The sequence below is a fragment of the Phymastichus coffea genome, unplaced genomic scaffold (assembly GCF_024137745.1).
Source record: "Phymastichus coffea isolate CEN01 unplaced genomic scaffold, Cenicafe_Pcof_1.1 PCOF00006, whole genome shotgun sequence".
Lineage (NCBI taxonomy): Eukaryota > Metazoa > Arthropoda > Insecta > Hymenoptera > Eulophidae > Phymastichus > Phymastichus coffea.
The window spans coordinates 2,555,323-2,581,655 of NW_026706817.1; the positions used below are offsets into that span (position 1 = coordinate 2,555,323).

The following is a 26,333-nucleotide window of genomic DNA, read 5'->3' on the forward strand; positions in this document are numbered from 1 at the left end:
TCCTACGAAAGGTCAAAGCGGCGCCTGAACTAAAAGCACTCGGGGAAAGGGTGACGAAAATCAGGCGGACTAGAGTGGGCGAGCTACTCCTCGAGCTAGGTCAGAAGGGGGAAGAGACACCTGCACTGCAAAAGGTAGTCTCATCTATGCTGAAAGATTCAGCTGATGTACAGATGCTGACTCACAAGGAGACCCTTATCATCAAGGACGTAGATGAGGCTATTACAGAAGATGAGGTACTGGAGGCCATCGTCACTGTCACCGGTCTTTCTGGCCTGCCAACTAGTAGCATCAAACTCAGGAAGGCATACGGGGAGACACAGGTGGCCAATGTCTTACTCCCTTCGGAAGCTGCAAAAAAACTCCTAAGAAATGGGAAGTTAAGAATCGGCTGAGTCAACTGCAGAGTTCGATTACGCGAAGGGCTACCAAAGTGTTATAGGTGCCAAGAAACCGGACACATCGCAAGGCATTGTGAGAGCGAGATTGACCGCTCAAAGCAGTGCTTTCGGTGTGGCCGGGACGGACATAACGCAGTGGACTGCACTGCCACTATAAAAGGCGTAGCCATGGAGGTAGCAGCACCAACCAGCAATGGCTAAGGTGCTCCAAATAAACCTCAACCACTGCGAAGTAGCCCAAAACCTGCTGTCGCAGCTGGTCATGGAGGAGAAGGCCGACATAGTCATCATCAGCGAGGAGTACAGGGATCTCAGTGAATCAAACTGGGTAAAGGACGCGACGGAGAAAGCGGCCATTTGGATATGTGGAAACCTCCACATATCTAAAAAAATGGTAGACGCCGTACCAACGTTCACCTGGGTGGAGGTAGCGGGTATGCGTGTGTATAGTTGCTATCTTCCACCTAAGAGAACCGATAGCGAGGACGACGGGCAGTTCCTGAGATCCCTGGATGCCATTGTAGCTAGTGCCAGGTCCTCCTAACTCCCGGTAGTGATTGGAGATGACTTCAACGCCTGGGCAACCGAGTGGGGAAGCACTAGAACAAACCCACGCGGACGGGCACTCCTCGAGGCCTTTGCGTCGTTAGAGCTGGAAATTGCTAACTCAGGGACGACTCCGACCTATACAAAGGCCGGTAAATCGTCAATAGTCGACCTTACTTTCGTTGATCCTAGATTAATGGGCGTGGGAATTGACTGGAAAGTTGGCGATCGCTACACGGGCAGCGACCATCATGCCATCGTGTACCGGCTCCATACGATGACCGGCAGGAGAGTAGGAGGGGTTACACGACAGAAAGAAAGGAGATGGGCAACAACAACCTTCGACCAAGAGACCTTTCTCTATTCTTTAGAAGGGACAATGGTCGACGGAACGTCGGAAGAAAGGGCTCAGGTACTCACCAAAGCCCTAACAGCGGCTTGCGATGCCTCCATGGTCACACGAGTCAACTCTCGTGGCCGTCCACCGGTGTACTGGTGGAACGAGGACATCGCCCAAATAAGGCGTGAGTGCCTGAAGACCCGAAGGCTGCATCAGAGAACTCGAAACGGGTCGCGACACGAACAGCTATCTGCGGCCTATGAGAGTAAGCGAAAGGAGCTGAAAGCCGCCATCAAAACAGCCAAGAGAAGGTGCTGGCAGAGCTTCTGTGAAGAAGTGTACCGTGATCCGTGAGGCAGACCATACAAGGCGGTCATGCACCGAATCAAGCCCAGGGGACAGGTTCCACCTTCCTGTCCACTACTGCTGGACAGGATCGTGCAGCACTTGTTCCCCAATCATGAACAGCGGGTACCTGGCACTGGACTGAGGCTGATGGCGGTAGGCGATGAAGCCGAGCTGCCAGAGGTTAGCGAAGCCGAGTTGAGAGAGGCGGCCTCTAGGATATCCGTGCAAAAAGCGCCAGGACTAGACGGGATCCCGGGGCTGGCCATTAAGACCGCGGCGCTGAACGCCTCCAGTTTATTTCGGCACACGTTCAGCGCTTGTCTGGCAGAAAGGTTTTTCCCACCACAGTGGAAGGCTCAGAGGTTGGTTCTTCTCCCTAAGGGAAATAAGCCTCCGGAGGAGCCATCCTCGTACCGACCGCTGTGTATGCTAGACATAGTGGGAAAGCTCCTGGAGCGAGTAATCTATGCCAGACTGGAGGCGGCCATACAGCGGGCAGGTGATCTGTCCGACAACCAGTTCGGCTTTAGGAATGGTCGCTCAACTACGGATGCCATAGGCAGGGTGATGGCCGTTGCCACAAATGCCATCAACAGTGGCCGGAGCGCAAGGCGTATGTGTGCGATCATCGCTTTGGACATTCGAAATGCGTTCAACTCGACAAGATAGGACAACATCATGATGTCCCTAGAGTGTTTCAGGGTGCCACTCTACTTGAGGAAGATCATCTCGAGCTATCTGACTGATCGGACCCTGTTCTTTAACACCGATGAGGGCATGCACTCCTATAACATCTCAGGAGGCGTGCCACAGGGCTCGGTCCTCGGGCCACTACTGTGGAACATCGTGTATGATGGACTGCTGAGACAGCAACTGCCAGAGGGAGTTTCGATGGTGGCTTTTGCTGACGACGTGGCGCTAGTCATCGTCGGGAAAAGCATCGAAGAGATAGAATATCTCGGAGATGTTTCTACCGAGGCAGTAGCCGGTTGGTTGAGAGGCCAGGGTTTACATCTGGCAGCGGAGAAGACGGAAGCGTTGCTCATCTCTAGGACAAAAGCAAGGAGGTACGCCACCTTCATGGTAGAAGGAAGACAAATACGGTCGGTAGACACTTTAAAATACCTAGGTGTTACTCTGGACGCGCGCCTATCATTCAAAGAACATTTGGTGAATGCGGGCTCTAAAGCCGTAAACGTCGCCCGGGAGCTAGCGGGCATCATGCCCAATATAGGAAGACCAAAGCAGCCGCGTCGGTTGCTTCTTGCGTCGGTGGTGAGTTTCGTCATTTTATACGGAGCTCCAATTTGGGCAGATGCTCTGTACAAGCACAAAAGCTATGGTGACCCATGCCGGAGAGCCTGCAGGGTGGTCGCGCTGAGGGTTGCATGTGCCTATCGAACCGTGTCCGATATTGCCTTATCCGTTGTTGCAATAATCCCACCAGTGGACCTACTAGCAGCCGATAGGGCTGAAAGATACCGTGGAGAATGGCGTACAGACGGAGACCGACGAGACGTACGATGGACAGAGAGGACGATGATAAAGTGGCAGGGTAGATGGGACCTAGCCGCGGAGGGTCGCTGGACTCATCGCATCATCCCAGACGTGAGAAAGTGGACGAGCAGAATCCATGGCTTTGTCACTTTCCAGCTAACGCAGGCGCTGACAGGCCATGGCAACTTCCGCAGCTACCTTCACCGCATTAGGGTGATAGATAGCCCGGAATGCCCGGCCTGTCCTGGCGCAGACGAGGACGTGGAACACGTGTTGCTTCAGTGCCCTCGGTTTGGGGATGAACGGAGTCGATTCCAGGCACTGTGGAAAGGACCTCAGACTCCTGAAGGTGTTGGCACGTGCCTCCTGGAGTCCCAGGATGGATGGAATGCGGTGACGACTCTCGTAACGACTATCATCGATCGGCTGGATCTCATCAGGAAGGAGGAAGAAAGAAGAAGACGATGAAGAAGAAAGAAGAAGCCATCGAAATTAGATAGGTGTCGAGATGTGCGGTAGATGCACCGACTTAGGAGGGGCTGCTACAGCCGATGCCGTCCCTCGCGAAGTAATGCCTCACGACGGTTCCCGTGGGGGACAGGTAAAATAAGAGTTGGGAGTTTAGTGGGTATGCCAGTCCTTTTACAGGCTGGAGAGTCCCACACACGGTGAGTCCTGATGGCTAACTATGGTGCGTAACGCATTCTCCAACTCTTCCGAAAAAAAAAAAAAAAAAAAAAAAAAAAAAAAAAAAAAAAAAAAAAAAACACACACACACATATATGAATTCGATTATGCCTCTAAATAGATTTTCTCTCTACTTTCTACGTTTCATTTGATAACTCAACAATGCTAACTAAAGATGAACCTACCTACGACAAGCTTTATTCGAAATGTTGTTAGAAAACTATCTAGTATATTACCAATTTTTTGAAAAAAAGCCTTGATCAAGACATAATAAAATTCAAAGGAAAAAGTAGTCTAAAATAGTACAATCCAGCTAAGCTCATAAAAAGAAGTATCAAAGATTGGGTAAAAGCTGATGTACATGGTTTTTTATGTGAGTTTTAAGTTTACACAGAGAATATCAAATATTCAGTAGAGATTCGACCAGATGAGAGGGTTATAAAGGGTTTGATAAATAAAATTGCTTTCAAAAATTATGAAGTTTATTTCGATAATTGTTTTTTAAGTATTGCTTGATCTAAAAAATAAAAATCTATTATTATGTAGAACAGTGAAGTATAGCCGCCAAAGTTTACCTAAAAATCAAATCTCAAGCAAGGATATAGAAAGAGGTGATTTTGAGTTTCGAACCACGTACAACGAGATTTCTCGGGTAAAATGGAGAAACAATAAAGCTATATAAATTTTGTCCAATTTTCATAATCTTAGCGTTATTACTTCTGTAGGTAGACACCGAAAAGATGGTATTGTTCTTCAAGTTAGCTGTTTCCAAGTTCTCTAAGCAAACTAATTAATATCTACATAAGAATTCAGTTATAAATCTAAAAAATCATGGCATCGAATATTTTGATACTTTATTAACCTATTACGGCCCAGGCTAAAACTGGAAGAGATAGCGTTAAACTAACTATGCGATTCATAGGCAAATCGAAACAAAAAATTCCCGTGTTTTTTCTTTTGCCATTTGGAATTGTTTATAAAAAGTTATTTAAACAAATTACCAAAATTTATTGTTTTACGAATCTGATTGCGGAAATCGATTCTACGGGAAAAAGCATGAAAAAAATATATGTAACATTTTTTTACCGGACTTCAATTTGTTAATGTAAAACGGCAATAAATAATTGCGGCTCCGACAGTCAAAGTTTCTTCGCCAAATCCCAAGTAAAATCTACGCTAGATAGCGAAAAACTAACTATACCATTCATAGGCAAATCGAAAAAAAAATACCCGTGTTTTTTCTTTTGCCATTTGAAATTGTTTATAAAAAGTTATTTAAATAAATTACCAAAAAAGTAATTTTTTTTTAAATCTGATTGCGGGAATCGATTATACGAGAAAATACATGAAAAAAATATATGTAACATTTTTTTACCGGACTTCAATTTGTTAATGTAAAACGGCAATAAATAATTGCGGCTCCGACAGTCAAAGTTTCTTCGCCAAATCCCAAGCAAAATCTACGCTAGATAGCGAAAAACTAACTATACCATTCATAGGCAAATCGAAAAAAAAAATACCCGTGTTTTTTCTTTTGCCATTTGAAATTGTTTATAAAAAGTTATTTAAATAAATTACCAAAAAAGTAATTTTTTTTTAAATCTGATTGCGGGAATCGATTATACGAGAAAATACATGAAAAAAATATATGTAACATTTTTTTACCGGACTTCAATTTGTTAATGTAAAACGGCAATAAATAATTGCGGCTCCGACAGTCAAAGTTTCTTCGCCAAATCCCAAGCAAAATCTACGCTAGATAGCGAAAAACTAACTATACCATTCATAGGCAAATCGAAAAAAAAAAATACCCGTGTTTTTTCTTTTGCCATTTGAAATTGTTTATAAAAAGTTATTTAAATAAATTACCAAAAAAGTAATTTTTTTTGATATCTGATTGCGGGAATCGATTATACGGGAAAATACATGAAAAAAATATATATAAATTTTTTTGTCGGACTTCAATATGTCATGAAAAACAGCTATCAAACATTGATCATGTAATTCGATTGAATTTTTATTCAGTTTTATTTTCGTGATCTTCTCGTTGTCTTTTGCACAAGGGTATAGCACATTTTTGGCAATAAAATTCAGTTTTCATCTCACACGATAATACCCCACATGTTTTGTACATACCTTGTTTGATTATGTGTTTATGCAATGATGTGTCACTTGATCTCTTTCGCTTGTTAGGACGTTGATTCGTAAATTTCTCAAGATAAAAGTCACAAACTTCTTGCACAATATCTCTTGAACCTTTAGGCAAGTCTGGGTGCAGCTTATTATAAATCACAGTAGCATTAGTCAATGAAGCCTGAATAAGTCGTAAGAACAGACACCATGTCCATTTTTTACTCTTAATTGAAGGCATCAAAGCATTGCAATGTTGATCATGCAAATCAATCCCACCCACGTTTTGGTTATAGGAAGAAAACGCTTGAGGGAAAAGAATGGACCTCTTAGCTTTTTCATGCCATCGCTACACTTCAATTTTCGGTCCATTCCCAAATTTTGTTGATAACACTGATACAGGTTTGGAATCCATCACAGTTATATAATTTAGTTTGGAATTTTGATCGTGAAGAGCGATAGTCGTTCCCCTCTCAGCTTTTTTTGGTATTTCAACTTTTTCTTTGACGCGGTTTTGTCTGACCGTCCCAGTTGCTGATAATCCAATTTTTTCCAAATGTACCATAAGATCTAGATTGGTGAAAAAATTATCAAAATACACATGATACTTAGTAAGATCTTCTTTATTAGTTACTTGTAGTAAAGGCGATAGCAACTTGATAACGACTTTCGATCCCAAAGAAACAGCAACTAGAGGGTTCCGTTCATCGAGTCCTGCTTTATCTGTATAAAAATCCAGTTCATAAAATATCCATCTAAGGAACAAAGGGCCCATAATTTTATTCCAAATCTGATTGGCTTATTTCTAATACACTGTTTTATGCCAAACTTCCCGAAATATTTTACCATTATCTCATCTATTGATAAGTTGTAATCAAAAAAACCGAACTGCATACTATTTTCACGAAAATAATCATATAAACTTCTAATTTTCCAAACTTTATCATTTTTATTTTCATCTTGAAGTTTATAAAATCTTATTTTCTTCTTGATTTCAATAAATTTATTTCTTGTCATAAGTTCAGAAATAACTGGACATTGTAAGATTTTTTTAGTTGACCAATTGTCACGGAGATTCTTTCTCGAATTGAAAATTATGATAACAATAAATTTTTCTAGATTATTCATACTTAATTCAAAATTGTTTTCAGTTGTAGCTTCTATGATATAATTTTTCATTGAATTTGAGAAATATACTTCAAATAATTCCAAAGAGTTTTTAGAATAAAAAGAGGAAATGGATTGAACGTTGAAGGGATCATCGTTATTCACAGTTGAGGTATCATTCAAATCTAATACTTGCTAATCGTAAACATGATTGGGCTCTAATAGTTTTTGAGTGCTGCTGTATGAGCTTTTTATATGTTCATACGAACCAACAGGAATCAATTCAAATGATATATTTTCATCAACATTGTAATCAGAATTCCTATCTGAGCTTTCGTAATCTTCGGGAATGAACGATATATCGACATGAGCTCGGGAATCATCCATATCATCATCCTCGACAAAATCGGTTAAATCTTTAACCATCCGCCTTGTCATTTTTGCTTGGTTCAAAAGTAGACAGCAATTTACAAGAAATTATAGATTTTCGCTGTAAGTCAGATAGAAATCAAATTTTCGTATCAAGAAACAAAACCTCTAAATTTTCTGTAAAACCGTTATCCCGCCACTCAAACGTGATCTCTAACAAGGTTTACAAATTTTTACAATCAAAAAAATTTTTTTTCAACTGAACTGAACTCAACCATCAGGTTAATCACTTGTGACTGTCGGTATCAATTCAATGCTTGATAGCTGTTTTTCATGACAAATTGAAGTCCGACAAAAAAATGTTACATACAATTTTGTCATGTTTTTTCCCGTAGAATCGATTTCCGCAATCAGATTTGTAAAACAATAATTTTTTTGGTAATTTGTTTCAATAACTTTTTATAAACAATTGCAAATGGCAAAAGAAAAAACACGGGTATTTTTTTTTTCGATTTGCCTATAAATGGCATAGTTAGTTTTTCGCTATCTAGCGTAGATTTTGCTTGGGATCTGGCGAAGAAACTTTGACTGTCGGAGCAGCAATTAATTATTGCCGTTTTATTAACAAATTGAAGTCCGGTAAAAAAATGTTACATACATTTTTTTCATGTTTTTTCCCGTAGAATAGATTTCCGTAATCAGATTCGTAAAACAATAACTTTTTTGGTAATTTCTTTAAATAATTTTTTATAAACAATTGCAAATGGCAAAAGAAAAAACACGGGTATTTTTTTTTGTTTGCCTATGAATCGCATAGTTAGTTTGAAGCTATCTCTTCCAGTTTTGGCCTGGGCCTTAATGGGTTAACCCATTAACGCTCACAGGACGGTTTTTCGAGACCTGAGTTTGAACTATTCTCATGTCATGAATTCTCGTGGAAAAAATTCAGGAATCATTGTTTCTTATGTTTTCGAGTGACCTCTTTCCAATGATGCTGGTTAAAATTGTCGCTGAAAAACTTTTACGGTCCACAAATCAAAAATAAATAAAAAAAACATGATTTTCTGATTTCACTTTTTTTTTAAATCGACTTTTCGTTCCCTAAGCATTTTTTTTAATGCCTAAAACCTCTATAGATAGCGGCCTCGAGGTTTTAACTACAAGTTAGTATGGACTTCGGGATATGAAAATTTTTCGTATAAACAAAATGGCGGCCGAAGTGAAAATTTTTTATCTAAAACTTTACAAATTTTTTTCTCGAATACTATAGATTTTCATGAAAATTTTCAAAGAACAAAAATGTCTTAGAATTAGTTATAAAATACTCTCAAATTGTTTCAGAATCATCCGAGAAAATTTTCGGATTTCGGAAAAGTTTCTGAATTGAAAATTCAAAAATTAAGTCGGAAAATTCTGAAAAAATTTGACAGCGTTCTTTGTTTATTTTTAAGACATTTCTATTCTTAGAAAAATGTTCCTAAAGAGTATACTTTTCGAGAAAAAAATGTTAAAGTTTGCTAAACAAATATTTTGCTTACCAAAAATGAAAACGTCTTCAGCCATTTATATTATCTAAATGTTGCCCATTTCTCACCACGAGGAGATAGACGTTCCCGAGAATCTCGTTTTTTTTTGTTTTTTTTTTTAATTTTGTAATTTTTTTATCATCAGCCATTATGACAAATGAGTTTTATTGAAACATTGGACACAGAAACATAAATTGCAGTCCTCACAAATCTTGTTACTTCTAACTGCACATTTTCCTTCATTACAATTTTTCTTTGTTTCACAAGTTTTTAGTGAATGGTACTTCTTTTTCTTTGATAAATATTGTCGACTAATCTCGAGAGCAAATTCTTTTGTACTGTTACGTCCCGAGACGTAACTATTTCTTCATTTTGATTTCATCAGCAATCAATTGAAAAACGAAATAATGTATAAACAACGAACGGCATTTTTACAAAATACAAACTCAGCGAAATTAAAAGATGAGTAGTCCGAAAATTTGGGGCGCCCGACATTTTGATTTTTTGATTACTTAACATATTAATATGGGCCGAAGAGTCAATATAAAAACAGAAGACTCGACTATTCGGCAGTTGATTCGCGACGCGCGACTACTCAATAACATTAAAATTTGTTAAAGTTCTTACGGGCTGATTCGCGACGCGCGACAGCCGAACAACGTATAATTCACCTACTGTTATTTTTGAGAAACCATTTCTGTCATTGAATAAATAAATAATTACTTAAATCGAGTGTTCGTGCATCATTACCGACCGACCTCATATATACTTTATCAAGATAAAGTATATCAAGATAAAGTATATATACGTAAAAACAATTGTTTTTACGTGTATAAAGTATATACACGTAAAAACAATTGTTTCTGAGTTAGATGAACCAAGTTTAATATCAATTCTGAAAATTAAATTGGGCGGAGAAGTTTATAAAGCATTAGTAAACATCAAAATAGATAAGATAAATGATTATATCGAAGTGATAAGGCAGCTATTTCCCTCCTTTGACAATATTCATAGTTTATATGGGAAATTTATGGAAATCATCCAAAAACCAAATGAATCCGTCTTAGCATTCGCAAACCGTTTACAGGAAATAGTTTTGCAAATTAAAGAAATGAAAAAGTTAGAAGCAGATGTAACTGACGAAGATTTCAAAACGTATGAAACAGTATTAAATGCTGACGCGTTAAAAATTTTTAAACAAGGTTTACAACAAGACATTCGTCTGGAATTAGGAAATCACATTAATTTGGGCACTGCTTTACAAGACGCTATTGAAATTGAAACAAATTTAAAAAAAACAAAGATTATTGAGGGGTGATATCGCTAGTCCCTTTCATAGTAATGTAGACTCGGTTACTGCTTCAACAAATGTTACTCACATATATAATTGTCAAATTTGTCAGGACTATAACCATGAAGCTTTATTTTGTTACAAAGGAGCTTGTGTATATTGTAAGAACAAAGATCACCTGTCAAACAATTGTAAAATTGTAAATAAAAAGATCGAATTGATATGTAAATTCTGTAATGCTCAGGGGCATTCTATAGACGGTTGCAAATTTAACAGAGTTAAAGGAAATCATTGTCAATATTGTCAGGTGATGGGTCATACAGTTACACAATGCCCATTTATTATGTAATTTGAACTATGTTGGAAATGTAAGGAAAGCGGACACGCCCCGCACAACTGTTCAAAATCTTTCAAATCAACGAACTTTTGCGCTGTTTGCGACAGCAGCGACCATACGATACGAAATTGCCCAAATGTGACATGCAGGCGTTGCAATGAAATCGGTCACTCAGTAAAATATTGCCCAAACACGGACGAAACGAAAGAACGTAGATTTGCAATATGTTCAATCTGTAAAGAAAAAGATCATGAAGCAAATAATTGTGAATTGGCAAGAATCCTGGTTAGCTATAGTAAGAACAATAGAAGTAACGATAATAAAATCAGTTCAAATACAAATTCTAGTGACAATAAACGCAGAAATGGAAATTTTAATCACGATAACGGACCTTCACGATTCAATAATTTTGGGAAAAGAAATAATGACACTAAGTGTGATTATTGCCACATGAATAATCATGTAATTGACAATTGTTTGAAATTGAGAGCTTTAGAAAGAAACGCAAAAACCACTAGTATTTGTACTTATTGCAAGGAATCAGGTCATAAAGTCGAATCATGTCCAATTATAAAATCACTAGAAAATAACCAATAAAAATTTTGTATAATTTGTAAACGTACCGATCATACAGAGTCGACTTGTTTCAGACGAAATAATCAGGGAAACGAATAGATTCTTCCGAACATGAGTGCACGGAGGAAACAAATAAAAAGTCACTCGCTGCAGAATTAAGAGACGAAATAACGACAACACGAAAAATGGACATTGATGATCAAAATGAAACTTACGCATTAAATTTAACAAGACAATATGAGTCGCAAACCAAAACGAAAAAAAATAACAAAGTATGCCTCCGAAATGACAAACAAAAGAAACTCTATAATGAATGTAATGACAATATAGAACTTACAAGTATCATTGAAACTAAAATGCCAATGTATTTCCTAAAGTTAAAAAATTTGTTACAATACATACAGGTACCGAATCCGTTTTCGGGTGTTAATTTTAATTTACTTATAGATAGCGGAGCTCAAATCAATATCATAAAAAGCGATTGTATACCATCAAACGCTATTTTGGACTCAGAAAAAATTTCATTATCCGGTATTACTGATAAAACAATTGAAACATTAGGTTTGATAAAAATAACAATTAATGGGTTGTTAATTGATTTTCATATTGTACCAAGAGAACTTTCAATCCCTTATGATGGCATTCTTGGCATACCTGTTCTGAAAGAAAATAAGTTAAGATTAGATGAAGGTTATTTGGAAATAAATAGTAGGAAAATAAAACTTGTATCAATACCGTTAACTCAAATGAACTCAATCGTTTTTACCGAAAACAAAAAGAAAGAGGAATCAAGGATAACAGAAGAACAAAAGGGATTTTTAAGTAAAATTTTACATGGCATTAATAAGGAAAATAAAACAAAAAACGAAAAAGAAAAACACTACGAAGAATCGAAAATCTTTGAGGAAAATAACAAATTTCATCCACTAGAAAGAGAAAATATACTAGAGGACCCTGAATCTGTTACATTTCCTTGCACCACAACAACGGATAAAATAAATAATGAAACAATGACTGCAAAAGATTTAAAAGTAGAACGCGAGATCGAAAGTTGTAAAAACTCATTACTAATACCTTTTTCTTCCAAGGGAATAACGAACTTGGAAGCTGAATTAGAGAAAGACCCTTCCAAAATAGAACACATGATTACCGATATAAATGTAGCAATGAGTACTAATGAAATGACTAACACAAAGGATGATTATGCAGACAATTACGATTATAAACAATTTATATCGGTTATAAAAGAAAATATAGGAATAGAATTCCCTTCGGAAAATACTGTTTCAGAAGAAATCCAAACATATCAATATTTATCTTTCGACTTAGAAAACTTTCCAAACAGTATTGAACTAACGGAAAATATAGATTTCAACGTCAATGAAAATGAAATTGTATACGCGGGGAGCATAAATTTTTTAGGAGAGGAACAAGAAAAAATTGAAGGAAATCAATTAAGCCACAAGGAAAGAGTATTAGAAAAAACAAATTTAAGAGATTTAGTCGGAAACAACTATAAGATAATGAAAGAACTTATTGAGGAAAACGAAGATGTATTTTGGGCCGATGGCGACAGATTAGGTACATGTAATATAGAACAACATGAAATTAATTTAACAGACAACAAACCGGTTTACGTCAAACAATTTCCCTTGCCACACAAATTACGGGACATTGCTATTGAAGAAGTAAAATCATTGATATCTAATAATTTAATAAGGAAATCGAAAAGTGCTTTCAATGCACCAACATGGGTAGTGAAGAAAAAGAGCTTAGCAGACGGGAAAGCTAGATGGCGATTAGTAATTGACTACAGGAAATTGAATGAAAAAACTGTTCCTGACCCATATCTAATTCCAAACATAACAGAAATATTTGATCAACTCGGGAAAGCCAAATTTTATCATGTTGTCGATCTAAAATCCGGTTTCCATCAGGTAGCAATGCACCCGAAAGATATCTTCAAAATAGCATTTAGCATACATCCATTAGGAAGATTTGAATTTCTCGTTTTACCATTCGGATTAGTAAACTCGCCTAGAACATTTCAAAGAATTCTTAATACAATTTTGGGGGACTTAATCGCCAATACATGCTTTGTTTTTATTGACGATATAATCATCTTTGGAGAAACAGTGGATGAGGTCAATAAACGTTTTTCTGAAATAGCTCAAAAACTAAGAGAAGCTAACCTAAAACTTGAACCTCAAAAATGCGATTGGCTCAAAACAGAAGTATCCTTTTTGGGACATATTATCAGTGAATATGGGATTAAACCAGATAAAAAAAAAGTACAAGCTGTTGAAGCTTTTCCAACACCGACAATTACGAAAAACGTTAGAGAGTTCTTAGGGCTATGCAATTATTATAGACGTTTTATTCCAAATTTTGCAGAAGTAACAAAACCATTAACTATACTCTTACATAAAAACACAAAATTTTTCTGGAACAATGAACAACAGGAAGCTTTAAATAAATTAAAAAAACTACTATGCGAAGCACCTATCCTACAATATCCACAATTTAACAAACCTTACATCGTTAGAACAGACGCGTCGAATCATAGTTTGGGTGCGGTCCTTTCCCAGGGAGAATTAGGGTACGATAGACCCATCGCATACGCTTCAAGGGTTTTGAACAAAATAGAACAAAATTATATGACTTATGAAAGAGAGGCTCTTGCAATAATTTTCGCTATTAAAACATTTAGAACATACTTATTCGGAAATAAATTTACGGTAGTAACAGACCACAAACCTTTACTTTCATTAAAGTCGGCTGATAATAATAGTAGAGTACAAAAATGGCGACTAAAACTAGTTGATTACGACTTTGACATAATTTATCGTCCAGGCAAAGAAAACGGTCTAACTGACTGTTTATCGCGGATTGCGGTAGAACCAAAAATTTGTGTTATGACACGAGCACAAAGAAAAAGAACCGAGAACTTAGAGGAGGTAGTACAGACAAAATCATTAAATGTTGACAAAAAGGAACAAATTACAAATCACGCATGCATTCAAAAAAAGAGCAAACAGAAACATACATACAAATCCAACAATACAGATAAAAAATGTATAAAAAATAGTAGCATTAATAATGATTATAATAGAGGTCATGTCATTTATAGCAAAAGTTCCATACAACTTCGTAATGATAACATTATCCATTTAATCTCTGAAAAACATGAAGGGCTAGACAAAAATACGAGTAACATACTTGCAGAGAAAAATTTGAAAATAAACAAAAATTTATCCAGTAATAATTTATAAACATTAAACTACGGTAAACGAAAAATATTTATTTTGTGCCTGAACACTGCCGCAGCGATGGAAACAGTAAAACAAGATTTAGCCGAATTGTTCAAAAATTTGAAAAGACTTCTATTACAAAATAAGATCTCTATGCTGAGTATTTCAAAAAATATTGACATAAGAAACATACAATGGTCAGAAATAGAAGAAATCATAAATGATACTTTCATAGGAACTAACATCAAGACTATTGTTTGTATGAATCATGTTGAATATATATGTGAGTTAGACCAGAGAAATAAAATTTTTGAAATATATCATTCTTCGAGATTAGGAGGTCATTCGGGAGTGAATCGAACTTACAATAGAATTAAAGATAAATACTGTTGGGAAAACCTAAAGAACGACATACAAAAAAGAATTTCCATGTGTATAGAATGTCAAAGAAACAAATTAAAACGTAAACCTACACGACAACCAATGATTATAACAGATACACCTTTCAAAACTTTTGATAAAGTTGCCATGGATATAATGGGGCCATTCGATATTACAAAAAGTAATAATCGGTACATACTTTCAATTCAAGACCAACTTTCAAAATTTATCACATTAGTAGCATTAAAAGACCAAACAGCGGAAGCTGTAAGCGAAGCTTTTATAAAAAAGTTTATTTGTACTTTCGGAACTCCAAAAATAGTACTAACGGACAGAGCACAAAACTTCAGAAGCAAAATGTTAAAGCAAATTGCCAAAAGATTTCATTTCGAAAAAATTGAAACAACGTCATTTTCACCTCAATCTAATGGATCTGTCGAAAGGGCTTACCATTCGCTTTGCGAATACATCAAACAATTTACATCAAAAAAATGTGATTGGGATGAACTCCTAGAGTTGGCCCAATTCAATTACAACACCAGCATACACACTAGTCACAATTTCACACCACATGAATTAGTTTTTGCTTTTCCAGCTAAATTACCATCTAGCGTACCATTAAAAAAATCCGAACAATTACCAACTTTTAATGGATACCTAGAGAATTTAATAAAAAACATAAATATAATATCACACATGGCTAGAGAAAATCTACTAATCTCAAAACAAAAATCAAAAAATTATTATGACCGATTTACAAATCCAGTAAATTTTAAAATTGGAGAAAAGTATGGTTCATGAAAGAACCGAAACCGGGGAAATTAGAGAAAAATAAATATTTAGGACCTTTTGAAGTATTAAAAATAAATGAAAAAGGCAGTGTTGTAATCGATTACAATGGAAAACCAAAAACAATTCATGCCAATAAATTAAGCGTAACAAAACAAGCATAGTAATCTTATTCTATTTCCAGGAAACACAATGGCGCAACAATCAATGACTATCTTAATCATAATCACCTTCTTTTCAACAAGCAAAGGACTTATTGGCTTCAATTGCGGCTCAACGAGCCCTACCATTACAACATACTCACTCTTGGATGCAGGGGAATGCAATTTTCAAGAAAATCAAGTAAATAATACACAAGCCACTATCGAACTATTACAAAAAACGGAATTCAAATCAATGAAAATCATACAATGTAAAATAGAAATAAGGCGAACAATTTTTCATTGCGGTATGTTTAGTCATTTAGGCTCAACCGAAAATGCAATCCAAGAATACATTTACGAAATATCACACGACAACTGTAAAGCTATACATGATACGGGTATTTTTAAATATGATAACGCACACACAATAGCCGACCTAAGGATTAACTCGACAAAAAGTGTAGGTTTAGATCTAGCAGGAAACGGTAAGGGTAAAACTTGTTCAGGGGCAACCTACGCCGACCGATTTGGTACGTGGAGCGATGTTCTCGTACAGGGACTTATAAAAATAACCTTGTTAGAAAGCTATGCAGCAGTCGAATTAAATAATGATAGATTAAGATTAAATTCGGGTACAGTATGTAAGTTTTCGGACCAACATTGTATCGATATGGAAGGAGGTTACACCTTTTGGTCATTACTACCGCACGAAGACTGTTTCAAAAATCAATACGATATACTGTATAGGGGAACGGTCACTAAAATAAGCTCACCCGATCATGAAACCATTTTTAGCATAAGTACGAACGAAGTATCCTTTGCATTGTCAACTAGAGGGAACATGAGTTTTTGCAACAGAATCTTAATAACAACTGAACATCCAAAACTTTTTATATATGAACGAACCCAATTCAATATTTTGTACGACAATGATATTCAAACGAAGCAAGGGATACTTAGCTATGATCTATTCACGTACTTCAATAGCAAATTTGTGTATGTAGAAAAGCATTTCAGGGTCGAAATAAAAAGCCTCTATATAGATATATTGCAACAAAAATGTGAATTGGAAAGGAAAGTCCTATATAACTCCTTATCCCTGGCATCCCTCTCACCAGATGAATTTGCGTACAACATCATGGAGAAGCCCGGGTACATAGCTCGCCTGGCAGGGGAAGCCGTACATATTATACAATGTACGCCTACAGAAGTTCAACTACTTCATACAGACAAATGTTTCTCGCAACTTCCAGTCATTTCAAGAAACGAAACATTTTAACTCACACCAAAAACACACATCTTAATGAAAACAGGAACAGAAATAAACTGCAACACAATCATTCCCCAATACTACAAAATAGGAAACGAATGGATAAATTTGACACCAACTTCGAGAAGAACAACCAACGCAGTTCTAACCTTGAAACCGACCACCAAAATAACATGGAAACCGACGGAACTAGAATCATTGGCAACCAGTGGGATCTACTCCCAAGAAGACCTACAAAAACTACAAAATCACATCCTCTTTCTCATGGAGAAAGCATCACTCCTCAACGTAATCGCGAGAAGTATGCGAGGCGACGAAAGTGTAGAGGGAGGATTAGTATCAAACCTAATACTGACAGAACAAACATTAACCAACATCGCTGGAAGCACATGGAATAAGTTCATCACCAAACTAACTAAATTTGGTTCTATAAGTTCTGCCATCATAATGACCGCCATTATATTTCAATGCGGTAAAAGTCTAATCAATGTAATAATCAGAGGCTATACTCTACACTCTATATATGGAATTTCTGCATACTTGCTAGGAGCCATATTTAGTTCAATAACACAATTACTGGTGGCACTGAACAAACCGCTGCTCAAACAGAGAAACCAAACTCCGTCAAAAGAAGAATATTGGATGAAATAGTAATAGACAAACAAAAAAATGAGAACCCACAAGCAATAACCCCATTCACGAATCAGACCTTAAACACCACATCCCCCGTCCCTACTCCTAAAGAAATTTCCACCAGAAAGAAACAACATATCCCAATTTTCACATTAGAATCACATTAGTTAAAAACACAAATCTGTTATATATATACATATCGAACCCTGAAATGAAGCTCTACTATACCGTGATACGGAGTATTATTGTCCGCGTAACATTAAAAGTACTATTAAGGTAAAATTAAAGCGTATTCAATCGATTGCCGAATAACTAAGAGTAACGCACATTTATTTATTTATTTATTTATTTATTTTTTTCTCTCTCTCATTTCTCTCTGTTTATTTTGCGTTGATATCACACCGATATACAACGATCTAACCACGGAGGTGTTACGTCCCGAGACGTAACTATTTCTTCATTTTGATTTCATCAGCAATCAATTGAAAAACGAAATAATGTATAAACAACGAACGGCATTTTTACAAAATACAAACTCAGCGAAATTAAAAGATGAGTAGTCCGAAAATTTGGGGCGCCCGACATTTTGATTTTTTGATTACTTAACACATTAATATGGGCCGAAGAGTCAATATAAAAACAGAAGACTCGACTATTCGGTAGTTGATTCGCGACGCGTGACTACTCAATAACATTAAAATTTGTTAAAGTTCTTACGGGCTGATTCGCGACGCGCGACAGCCGAACAACGTATAATTCACCTACTGTTATTTTTGAGAAACCATTTCTGTCATTGAATAAATAAATAATTACTTAAATCGAGTGTTCGTGCATCATTACCGACCGACCTCATATATACTTTATCAAGATAAAGCTAAACAGCCAACTTAACTCGAAATAATAACCCAGGTAAGTTCCTGTCACTATAATATTTACTAATAAATGAATGATCATACATATTTTAAAACTACACGTCACGGCTACGTAGTCGCGACATAACAGTACTAACTATTTGACTATTTTTGTTGCACATGTTGTACAAAACAGTAGCATTAGTTATGGATGATTGTTTCAAGCGTTGGAAAATAACGCATGTCCACTTTTTTTATATTATTATCGGAAGGAGTCTGTTGAAATGCTGATCATGTACATCTACGCCCCCCGTAAATTTATTATAATAGGTGAAAGCATTTGGATATTGTAAATCGATTTTTTTCTTCTCAATTTTATCGTAATGTTTAACAGTTGATAGTAGAGTTATACCCGCAGCTGTAGAAAGAATTGATACAGACTTTGAATCAACAACTGTTATGAAATTCATTTTACTGCCTTTTTCATGTTTCACAACATTAGTACCTTTAGGAGCTTTTTTATCTATATCATTCTTTTCTGCAACTCTGTCACTTCTAACTGTTCCAGTTGCTCTAAGACCAATTTTTTTCATATGAACTAGTAAATCTGGACTTGTGAAGAGGTTATCAAAATAAATATGGTAAAGAGATATCTTTCTAGGTGGAGTACTGATAAGTAATTGTTGTAGCATTCCAAGAACGACCATCTGCACTGCATAAAGCCCACGTCTTTATCCCAAATCTAATAGGCTTAGATTTTATAAACTGCTTCAGGGAATTCATTCCAAAATATATCACCATCATTTCATCGATGGAATGAGCTGTCGAAAAAAATCCAAATTGTCTGATGTTTTTTCTAAAAATATTTAGCATCTTTCTTACTCGCCACGCTTTGTCATTATCGTCCTGATCTTCTGGCATTGAGTATTTTATAGACGATTTTATTTTTTCAAATTCATGTCTCGACATTGCTGATATTACCACTTCTGATTTCAACATAGGATCAGTAGACCAATAGTCTCTTTGAGATAGCCTTCTATTGTAAATGGTGTGTATAATTATGCCATTGAATATGTTCAATTTCGTGTAAAATATTGATTTACAATTTTCTTTATTATTTATTATATTTATTATATGCTAAACTTGATAACATAAATATTCAATAAATTTATATGTCCTTGGATAAATGTAATTTAAGTGCATTAAGATTATTTTACCATATGTATAAAATGAGGTTATAACCGTTAGCAAGAGTAGAAGATATAATGTACTTTTTAAATTCTAATGAAAAAAATAGCTCGAACAGTTCAATAAACAAGTAAGATGACAATTTAGTTTTATCTTTTTCAGAGAGCAGTATTTCATTGGACAAAGTTTCGTTGAAAGGGTGTTCCTCCGGTTCCCATCTATACTGCTAATTATTCTCCAACTTTTTCTGTGTTGTAGAATAATTACTCAATACTTTTTCGTAAGATTCATAATGCATAAAACTGTCAACTTCCGAATCACTGTTACTAGCCTCAGAAAAGTTATCATCTTCAAACTCATCACATCCATCAGATTCGAGAAAATCCGAGTCTTCAGAACCATCAGAATTCGGAATGAAAATAGCATCAACAACATCGTCCTTTTCTTTAGCTTCTATTCTTTTTTTCTTCCTACGCGTTACTATCGTTGATTCAATAGCGCATTTTTTCGTAGGATCAGGCTCACAAATAGGATCATTTTTCCTTTTTCTAGGCATATTCCTTAGGTATTCAAATTTTTTGAAAATCAAGAAAATATACGATACACTGTATACCGGTATTTACAATCATTGAGAGCGCAAGTCCGCTGGGATGGTCCTTTACATACGGTTAACAAATAAGACAGTAATTTGCATGTTGCACAAAAATTGTGTAACACAAAACAAAAAGGTGATTGACAAATTCAATAATTTTATTATTCAGGAGTATTCCCAAAAGCTATCGATATACAATACGTGAAATCATTAACTGACATCATATAAATACAAGAATACATCACGGTTCCTTGCGGTTTGAAACTTGAAATTTTTTCTCAAAAACCATGCACTTTACGAAAGTTTTTCTGAGAATAGAAATGTCTTAAAAACAAACAAAGAACGCTCTCAATTTTTTTCAGAATTTTCCGACATAATTTTTGAATTTTCAATTCAGAGACTTCTGAAATCCCAAAATTTTCTCGGATGATTCTGAAAAAATTTGAGAGTAATTTCCAACTAATTCTAAGACATTTTTGTTCTTTGAAAATTTTCATGAAAATCTATAGTATTTGAGAAAAAAATTTGTAAAGTTAAAAGTTAGATAAAAAATTTTCACTTCGGCCGCCATTTTGTTTATACGAAAAATTTTCATATCCGGAGAACCATACTAACTTGTAGTTAAAATCTCGAGACCGCGATCTAAAAAGGTTTTAGGCATTAAAAAAAATGCTTAGGGAACGAAAAGTCGATTTAAAAAAAAATGAAATCAGAAAATCATGTTTTTTTTATTTATTTTTGATTTGTGGACGGTAAAAGTTTTTCAGCGACAATTTTAACAAGCATCATTGGAAAGAGGATACTCGAAAACACAAGAAACAATGGTTCCTGAATTTTTTCCACGAGAATTCATGACATGAGAATAGTATAAACTCAGGTCTCGAAAAACCGTCCTGTGAGCGTTAATGGGTTAATATGCCTATAGTAAATTCATTTGTTATCTATAAATAAAAAAATCCTGATACAAAAAGGACTTTGAAAAATTTCAGATTGTGCATAGTTTCGAAAATGATTAACGTTCCAGTTTTTCCCCAAAAAAATAAGAAAGTAAAAAATAAAATTTTCTTAAGTATCACATGGCCAAGTATCACATAGCCAACTAAAATAGAACCTCAAAAAAATTGCGCTTGCTGCAGTTCTACACAAAAACAAGCAAGGTCTTTATCTCAATATTTTGTTCGTAAGGCTCCACTATGTATTAAAAAAGATAATTTCTGTGAGATCTATCTTAGGAAATAATAAATACCGAAAAATATTTATTTGGTAATTAAAATTAACATTAACTAGGAATAAAAATGACATTGAGATAATTACGATGCTTTGAAGTCTTTATTTATGACGCCCCTATCAGTCTACAAATTAATATACAAACATCAGTTCAAAATCTTTTCAAAATCATGTAAATAAATTAATACTCCAAGTCCATTGTTAATATCACCAAGGAAAATTTTCAACTAAGTTAAAAATGCATTGAATAAACTTTTTTTTTATAGAAACTAATTTGGATAATTAGTCACACATGGTCATAATAAAAAAAGAATTGACTACTTGTAACCTTTAGAATGATTTAAATCAATAACTGAAAATTTATATATTGGTAAATGTAAATAGCAAAGTAATTTGTGTAAACGTGATTATTTATAGAAAGATTTATTAAAATCTGTTTTTTAAAAACATACTTCGATTATAAAATATATAAAAAAACAGCCATTAAAAAGTATTTGTTCTGCACAGAATTACTAAAATGAAACTGACAGTGAAATCTGAGAGATTTATATCATAACTAACTCAGTATATGAATGTATGTAGATGTAGAAGGAAAGATGGGAAGGGGCCAAAAAGGATAGAAATAGTGATTATACCTATGTAAGAAATGAATTTGATTCGACCATAAAGAGACTGTTGAAACTTATGCGACGAATACACTAAAGGCGATTCCGAAGTCTTTTAAGAGTGCTTTAATAAGGGAAAACATCGAAATAAGCATCTTATTCAATTAAATGGGGACTACTTCGAAGGATGCCACGCCCACAGATAACGAAGATTGAATCAAGCGCCAAGATAGGTCAAGATAGATCGAATACTTTTGGGATAAATCTCGTATCAAAATAGGATACCCTGTATTTCACACTTAAATTAAATCATATTGAAAAATATAATTCATTACTCTGTCCCAGTGCCTCGACCTTCTGCACCACTACCAGACTCGCTGTCATCATCTTCGTCATGGTTATCATCTTCTTCTTCTTTTTCAGCATTTTCTTTATTTTCTTGTTCTGCTCGTGCGCAATCATGCACTCCCAAAAGCAATGAATAATCCATGAGATGTAGACGAGTTAAAAACTGCAAAAAGCATAACCATGATGATTACATTGAATAATATAAAAAATTTTATTTTAATGACACTTAAGTAAATTTTTTCTTATTTAAACTTATATAAATTATTTCAAATTGACTTTAAATAATACAAATCGGTATTAAACCTTTGTATCAGTATTCGTTTTGCACACTTACATTTATGAAAAATAAGCTTTTTAAGGTAAGAGTGCAAACCCGAATCAAGCTCGGAAAAACCAAAGTACTTTGGAGCAAGCGAGTAGACATACGACATCGTCGTTGTGCCTATCTTAGTTCGTAATATTAATAGCTAGTAGAGAGCATTTTTCGGTTAGTATGCTCTTTTACAGCTTTATTAAAATCTTCTGTCAGTTTCCATGATTACAAGATGTTTGAATCTATTTGATTGTATTGATTTCAGTCCGTCATATCCTAAAGCATAGTAACACAATATTCTCAAAATTAAATGAAATATTAAGTAACATTTTGTTTAGATGAACTTAAATGGGATCGTTAAGGTAGCAAAAATCAGCAATTCAGAAAAGTTGCCACTAACTTGACTTATCGTTCCATGTAGAGATGTTGGACAGATAGAAATATAATTGATTGAATAAATATTGTACGTGAAACGATTTAGAGAGTGAGAATTTAGAAAGCTATAATTTAGTTTCAAAGAATCGGAGCACAAGTGCGTGATAAGAAAACAACTTAAAGAAAATTCAAATATATATGATATATATGATAATACTACTTTGTAACATCATAAACAGTAACAGCGACATCTCATGTCGTCTCAACACGGACTAAAAATGCTCGATTAGTAATTGAATCAAGTTGTTTCAAAACAAAAACGCTCGAATTAAAAAAAAAACGCGTATAACATCAAGAAAAAAATAAAGGCATTTACTGAGTTCTTTATGATGAAACAATGTTAATTACAAGACCATTAATAGAATTTTTTTTAAACCAGAGTAAAGGAAACTTATAATTTTTATTATTGACTTTCAGATAGCCACCTTAAAAAAACCTTAGAATTCATCAGCATCAATTGAAAAATAGCATTTAAAAGAGATTTCTTACTGTACTCTAAAGTTGATAAAAATATGTAGTTAGATAGATTGAATTTCGTATTGTCGGTAAAACAATTGTTGGATATATTACATTTGATATATTCCTAAAACGAACTTGAACTTGAAATTAAAATAACGAATTTTCGAATGTTCCTATATAAATTGTGGAGAATCATGTAAGAACGCGGCAACGTGTATTTCGAAACTACGTATTTATATATATTTATTGTTATGCGATTGTAATGATAATACATAACTTATAATAATAAACCTTACATGATAGATTGATTTGATGTTATAATTAAAGATAGAGATATGATTAGGGATTTAATGAAAAGTTGTATTCAACCGTTAGAAAAAAAATTGTTCAAATTGATCAGGACTCATGGAATATTCACTGGATATATACGAGGTGTGTTCAAAAAGTAACGAGAATTTTTAAATTTCGCGGGTTTGGAGAGTCCGCTTGTATAAAATTTTTTTTTATTATGTTGGTACACATACCCCTGAAGTACGATAAAATTTTCAGCAATATTCATTGCTTACTTTTTAAGTGGCAGCCGCTAACGTTAGACGTGTTTTTCGAGCTCGGCGATTTTCGTTTGTGAAAAAAAATGGATCAAAGAATTTGTATTAAATTTTGCGTAAAAAATGAAATAATGTGTAGTAAAGTTTGTCAAATGTTAACAAAGGCATATAGTGAGTCTGCTATGAGTAAAGCAAGGATTTATGAGTGGTATAAGCGTTTCCAAGATGGCCACGAAAACGTTGAAGATGACGAACGACCCGGACACCCAAGCACATCAACAACCGATGAAAACGTGAAAAAAGTGAAAGAAATGGTTATGAACGATCGCCGAATCACAATCAGAGAAGTCGCTGATGATGTTGGCATATTAGTTGGCTCATGCCATCAAATTTTTTCGAATGTTTTGGGTATGAAACGTGTGGCAGCAAAATTCGTTCCAAAATTGTTGAATTTCGAACAAAAACAGCGGCGAATGGAAGTTGCTCAGGAGTCGCTAAATGAAGTCAATAACGATGCAGAACTACTAAAACATGTTATAACAGGTGACGAAACATGGGTTTACGGATATGATGTCGAAACTAAGGCTCAATCGTCCCAGTGGAGGCATTCTGGATCGCCAAGACCGAAAAAGGCTCGACAAGTACGGTCGAATGTGAAGGTTATGCTCACTGTGTTCTTCGATTTTAATGGCATAGTGCATTATGAATTCTTGCCACAAGGTCAAACAATCAATAAGCAGTACTACCTACAAGTTCAACGTCGTTTGCGTGAAGCAATCCGAAAAAAACGCTCGGATTTGTGGCAAAACAATTCAGGGCTTTTGCACCACGATAATGCGCCTGCTCACACTTCATTGCTTGTTCGTGAATTTTTGGCCAAAAACGAAACTGTAACGATGCCTCAGCCTCCATATTCGCCAGATATGGCTCCATGTGACTTTTTTCTATTGCCAAAAATAAAGAGAACATTAAAAGGGCGTCGTTTTACAAGCATAGATGACATTAAAAGCGAATCGCTGAAAGAGCTAAAAGCTATTACAAAGATCGAGTTTCAAAAGTGTTTCGAGGATTGGAAAAAGCGTTGGCATAAGTGTATTGTATCCGAAGGGGACTACTTTGAAGACGACAACATTAATGTAGATGAATAAATATATATTTTTTTCATAAAACGAAAATTCTCGTTATTTTTTGAACACACCTCGTATTTCTCCTACTATTACCTCACTTGTCCTTTCTTTCTTCCATTCAACCTTACTCATTTCTTTCCGCTCTCTTACCGCCATTATTCCTCCCCCTATTTCTCTCCCCCTTCTTCCTTCCCTTCTTGAGTCTCTCCACTCTATGTTGTACCCTTTCAGTTGTTTCTCCACACCAGTTCTTGCCCCTTGCCTCTTCACCCAGGTTTCCGTTAGCCCTATTATGTCGAATTCCCTAACATATTCCCAGTCGTCTTCCTCCATGCTCCTCATCCCCGTCACGCTCCAGAATAGTATCTTTACTGCCTCTCGTCCCTCTCTCTCTCCCTTTCCTTCTCTCTATCTCTTTTTTCCCTATTGTTTTAGAAACCCTTCCGCCCTTTTCTCTACCATTTTTCCCTCTTTCTCGCTCTACCACCATTCTTCTTCCTTTGACTTCAGCCCGTTATGCCACACCTTTACCTCTTTCCCTTTACTTTTTATTTCTCTCGCTTTCCTCCTTACTTCCTCTCTTATCTTCCTCTGCTTTCACGTTCAGTCCTGATCTATGTAGATCTTTATCTGTCCCAGCTTCTTTTTCCTCTTCATAATTCCTTCTTTTTGTTCCCATGAAGCGCATCTAATTTGCCACATCTTTTTTCCTCTTTTTCTCCTATCATCCCTCCCCGCTGTCCCTCCTATTCTTCTCAGATTCACTATCTCGCCTTTCCTTTCTAGTTCCTCCCTTAACCAGTCCTCTGCCTCTCCCTTCTTTTCCCATCTTAACCCACCTTCTAAGTCTGTTACGATTATATTGTTTAACCTATTTTCTCTATCCATTTTTTCTCTCATATGCTCTAAATCTTCCTTATTGCCTACTTCTGTTCCTCTTTGCTTCTTATTTCCTCCTTCTATGCTTTCTTTTAGTTTCTCGCACTCCTCTTCCAACTGGTCCATCCTCTCTCCCCAT

General features: G+C 35.5%; 1 protein-coding gene across 2 annotated transcripts in view; it reads right to left on the reverse strand.

Annotated features, from left to right (window-relative positions):
- Window positions 1-26,333, reverse strand: part of LOC131668500 (phosphatidylinositol 5-phosphate 4-kinase type-2 alpha) — a 681,877-nt gene that overhangs the window by 197,176 nt on the left and 458,368 nt on the right. For both annotated transcript variants that reach the window (XM_058942741.1, XM_058942732.1), the window contains one exon: window positions 22,421-22,596. In XM_058942741.1, coding sequence (XP_058798724.1) covers window positions 22,421-22,596 — 176 coding nt within the window. The remainder of the gene's footprint in view (window positions 1-22,420; window positions 22,597-26,333) is intronic.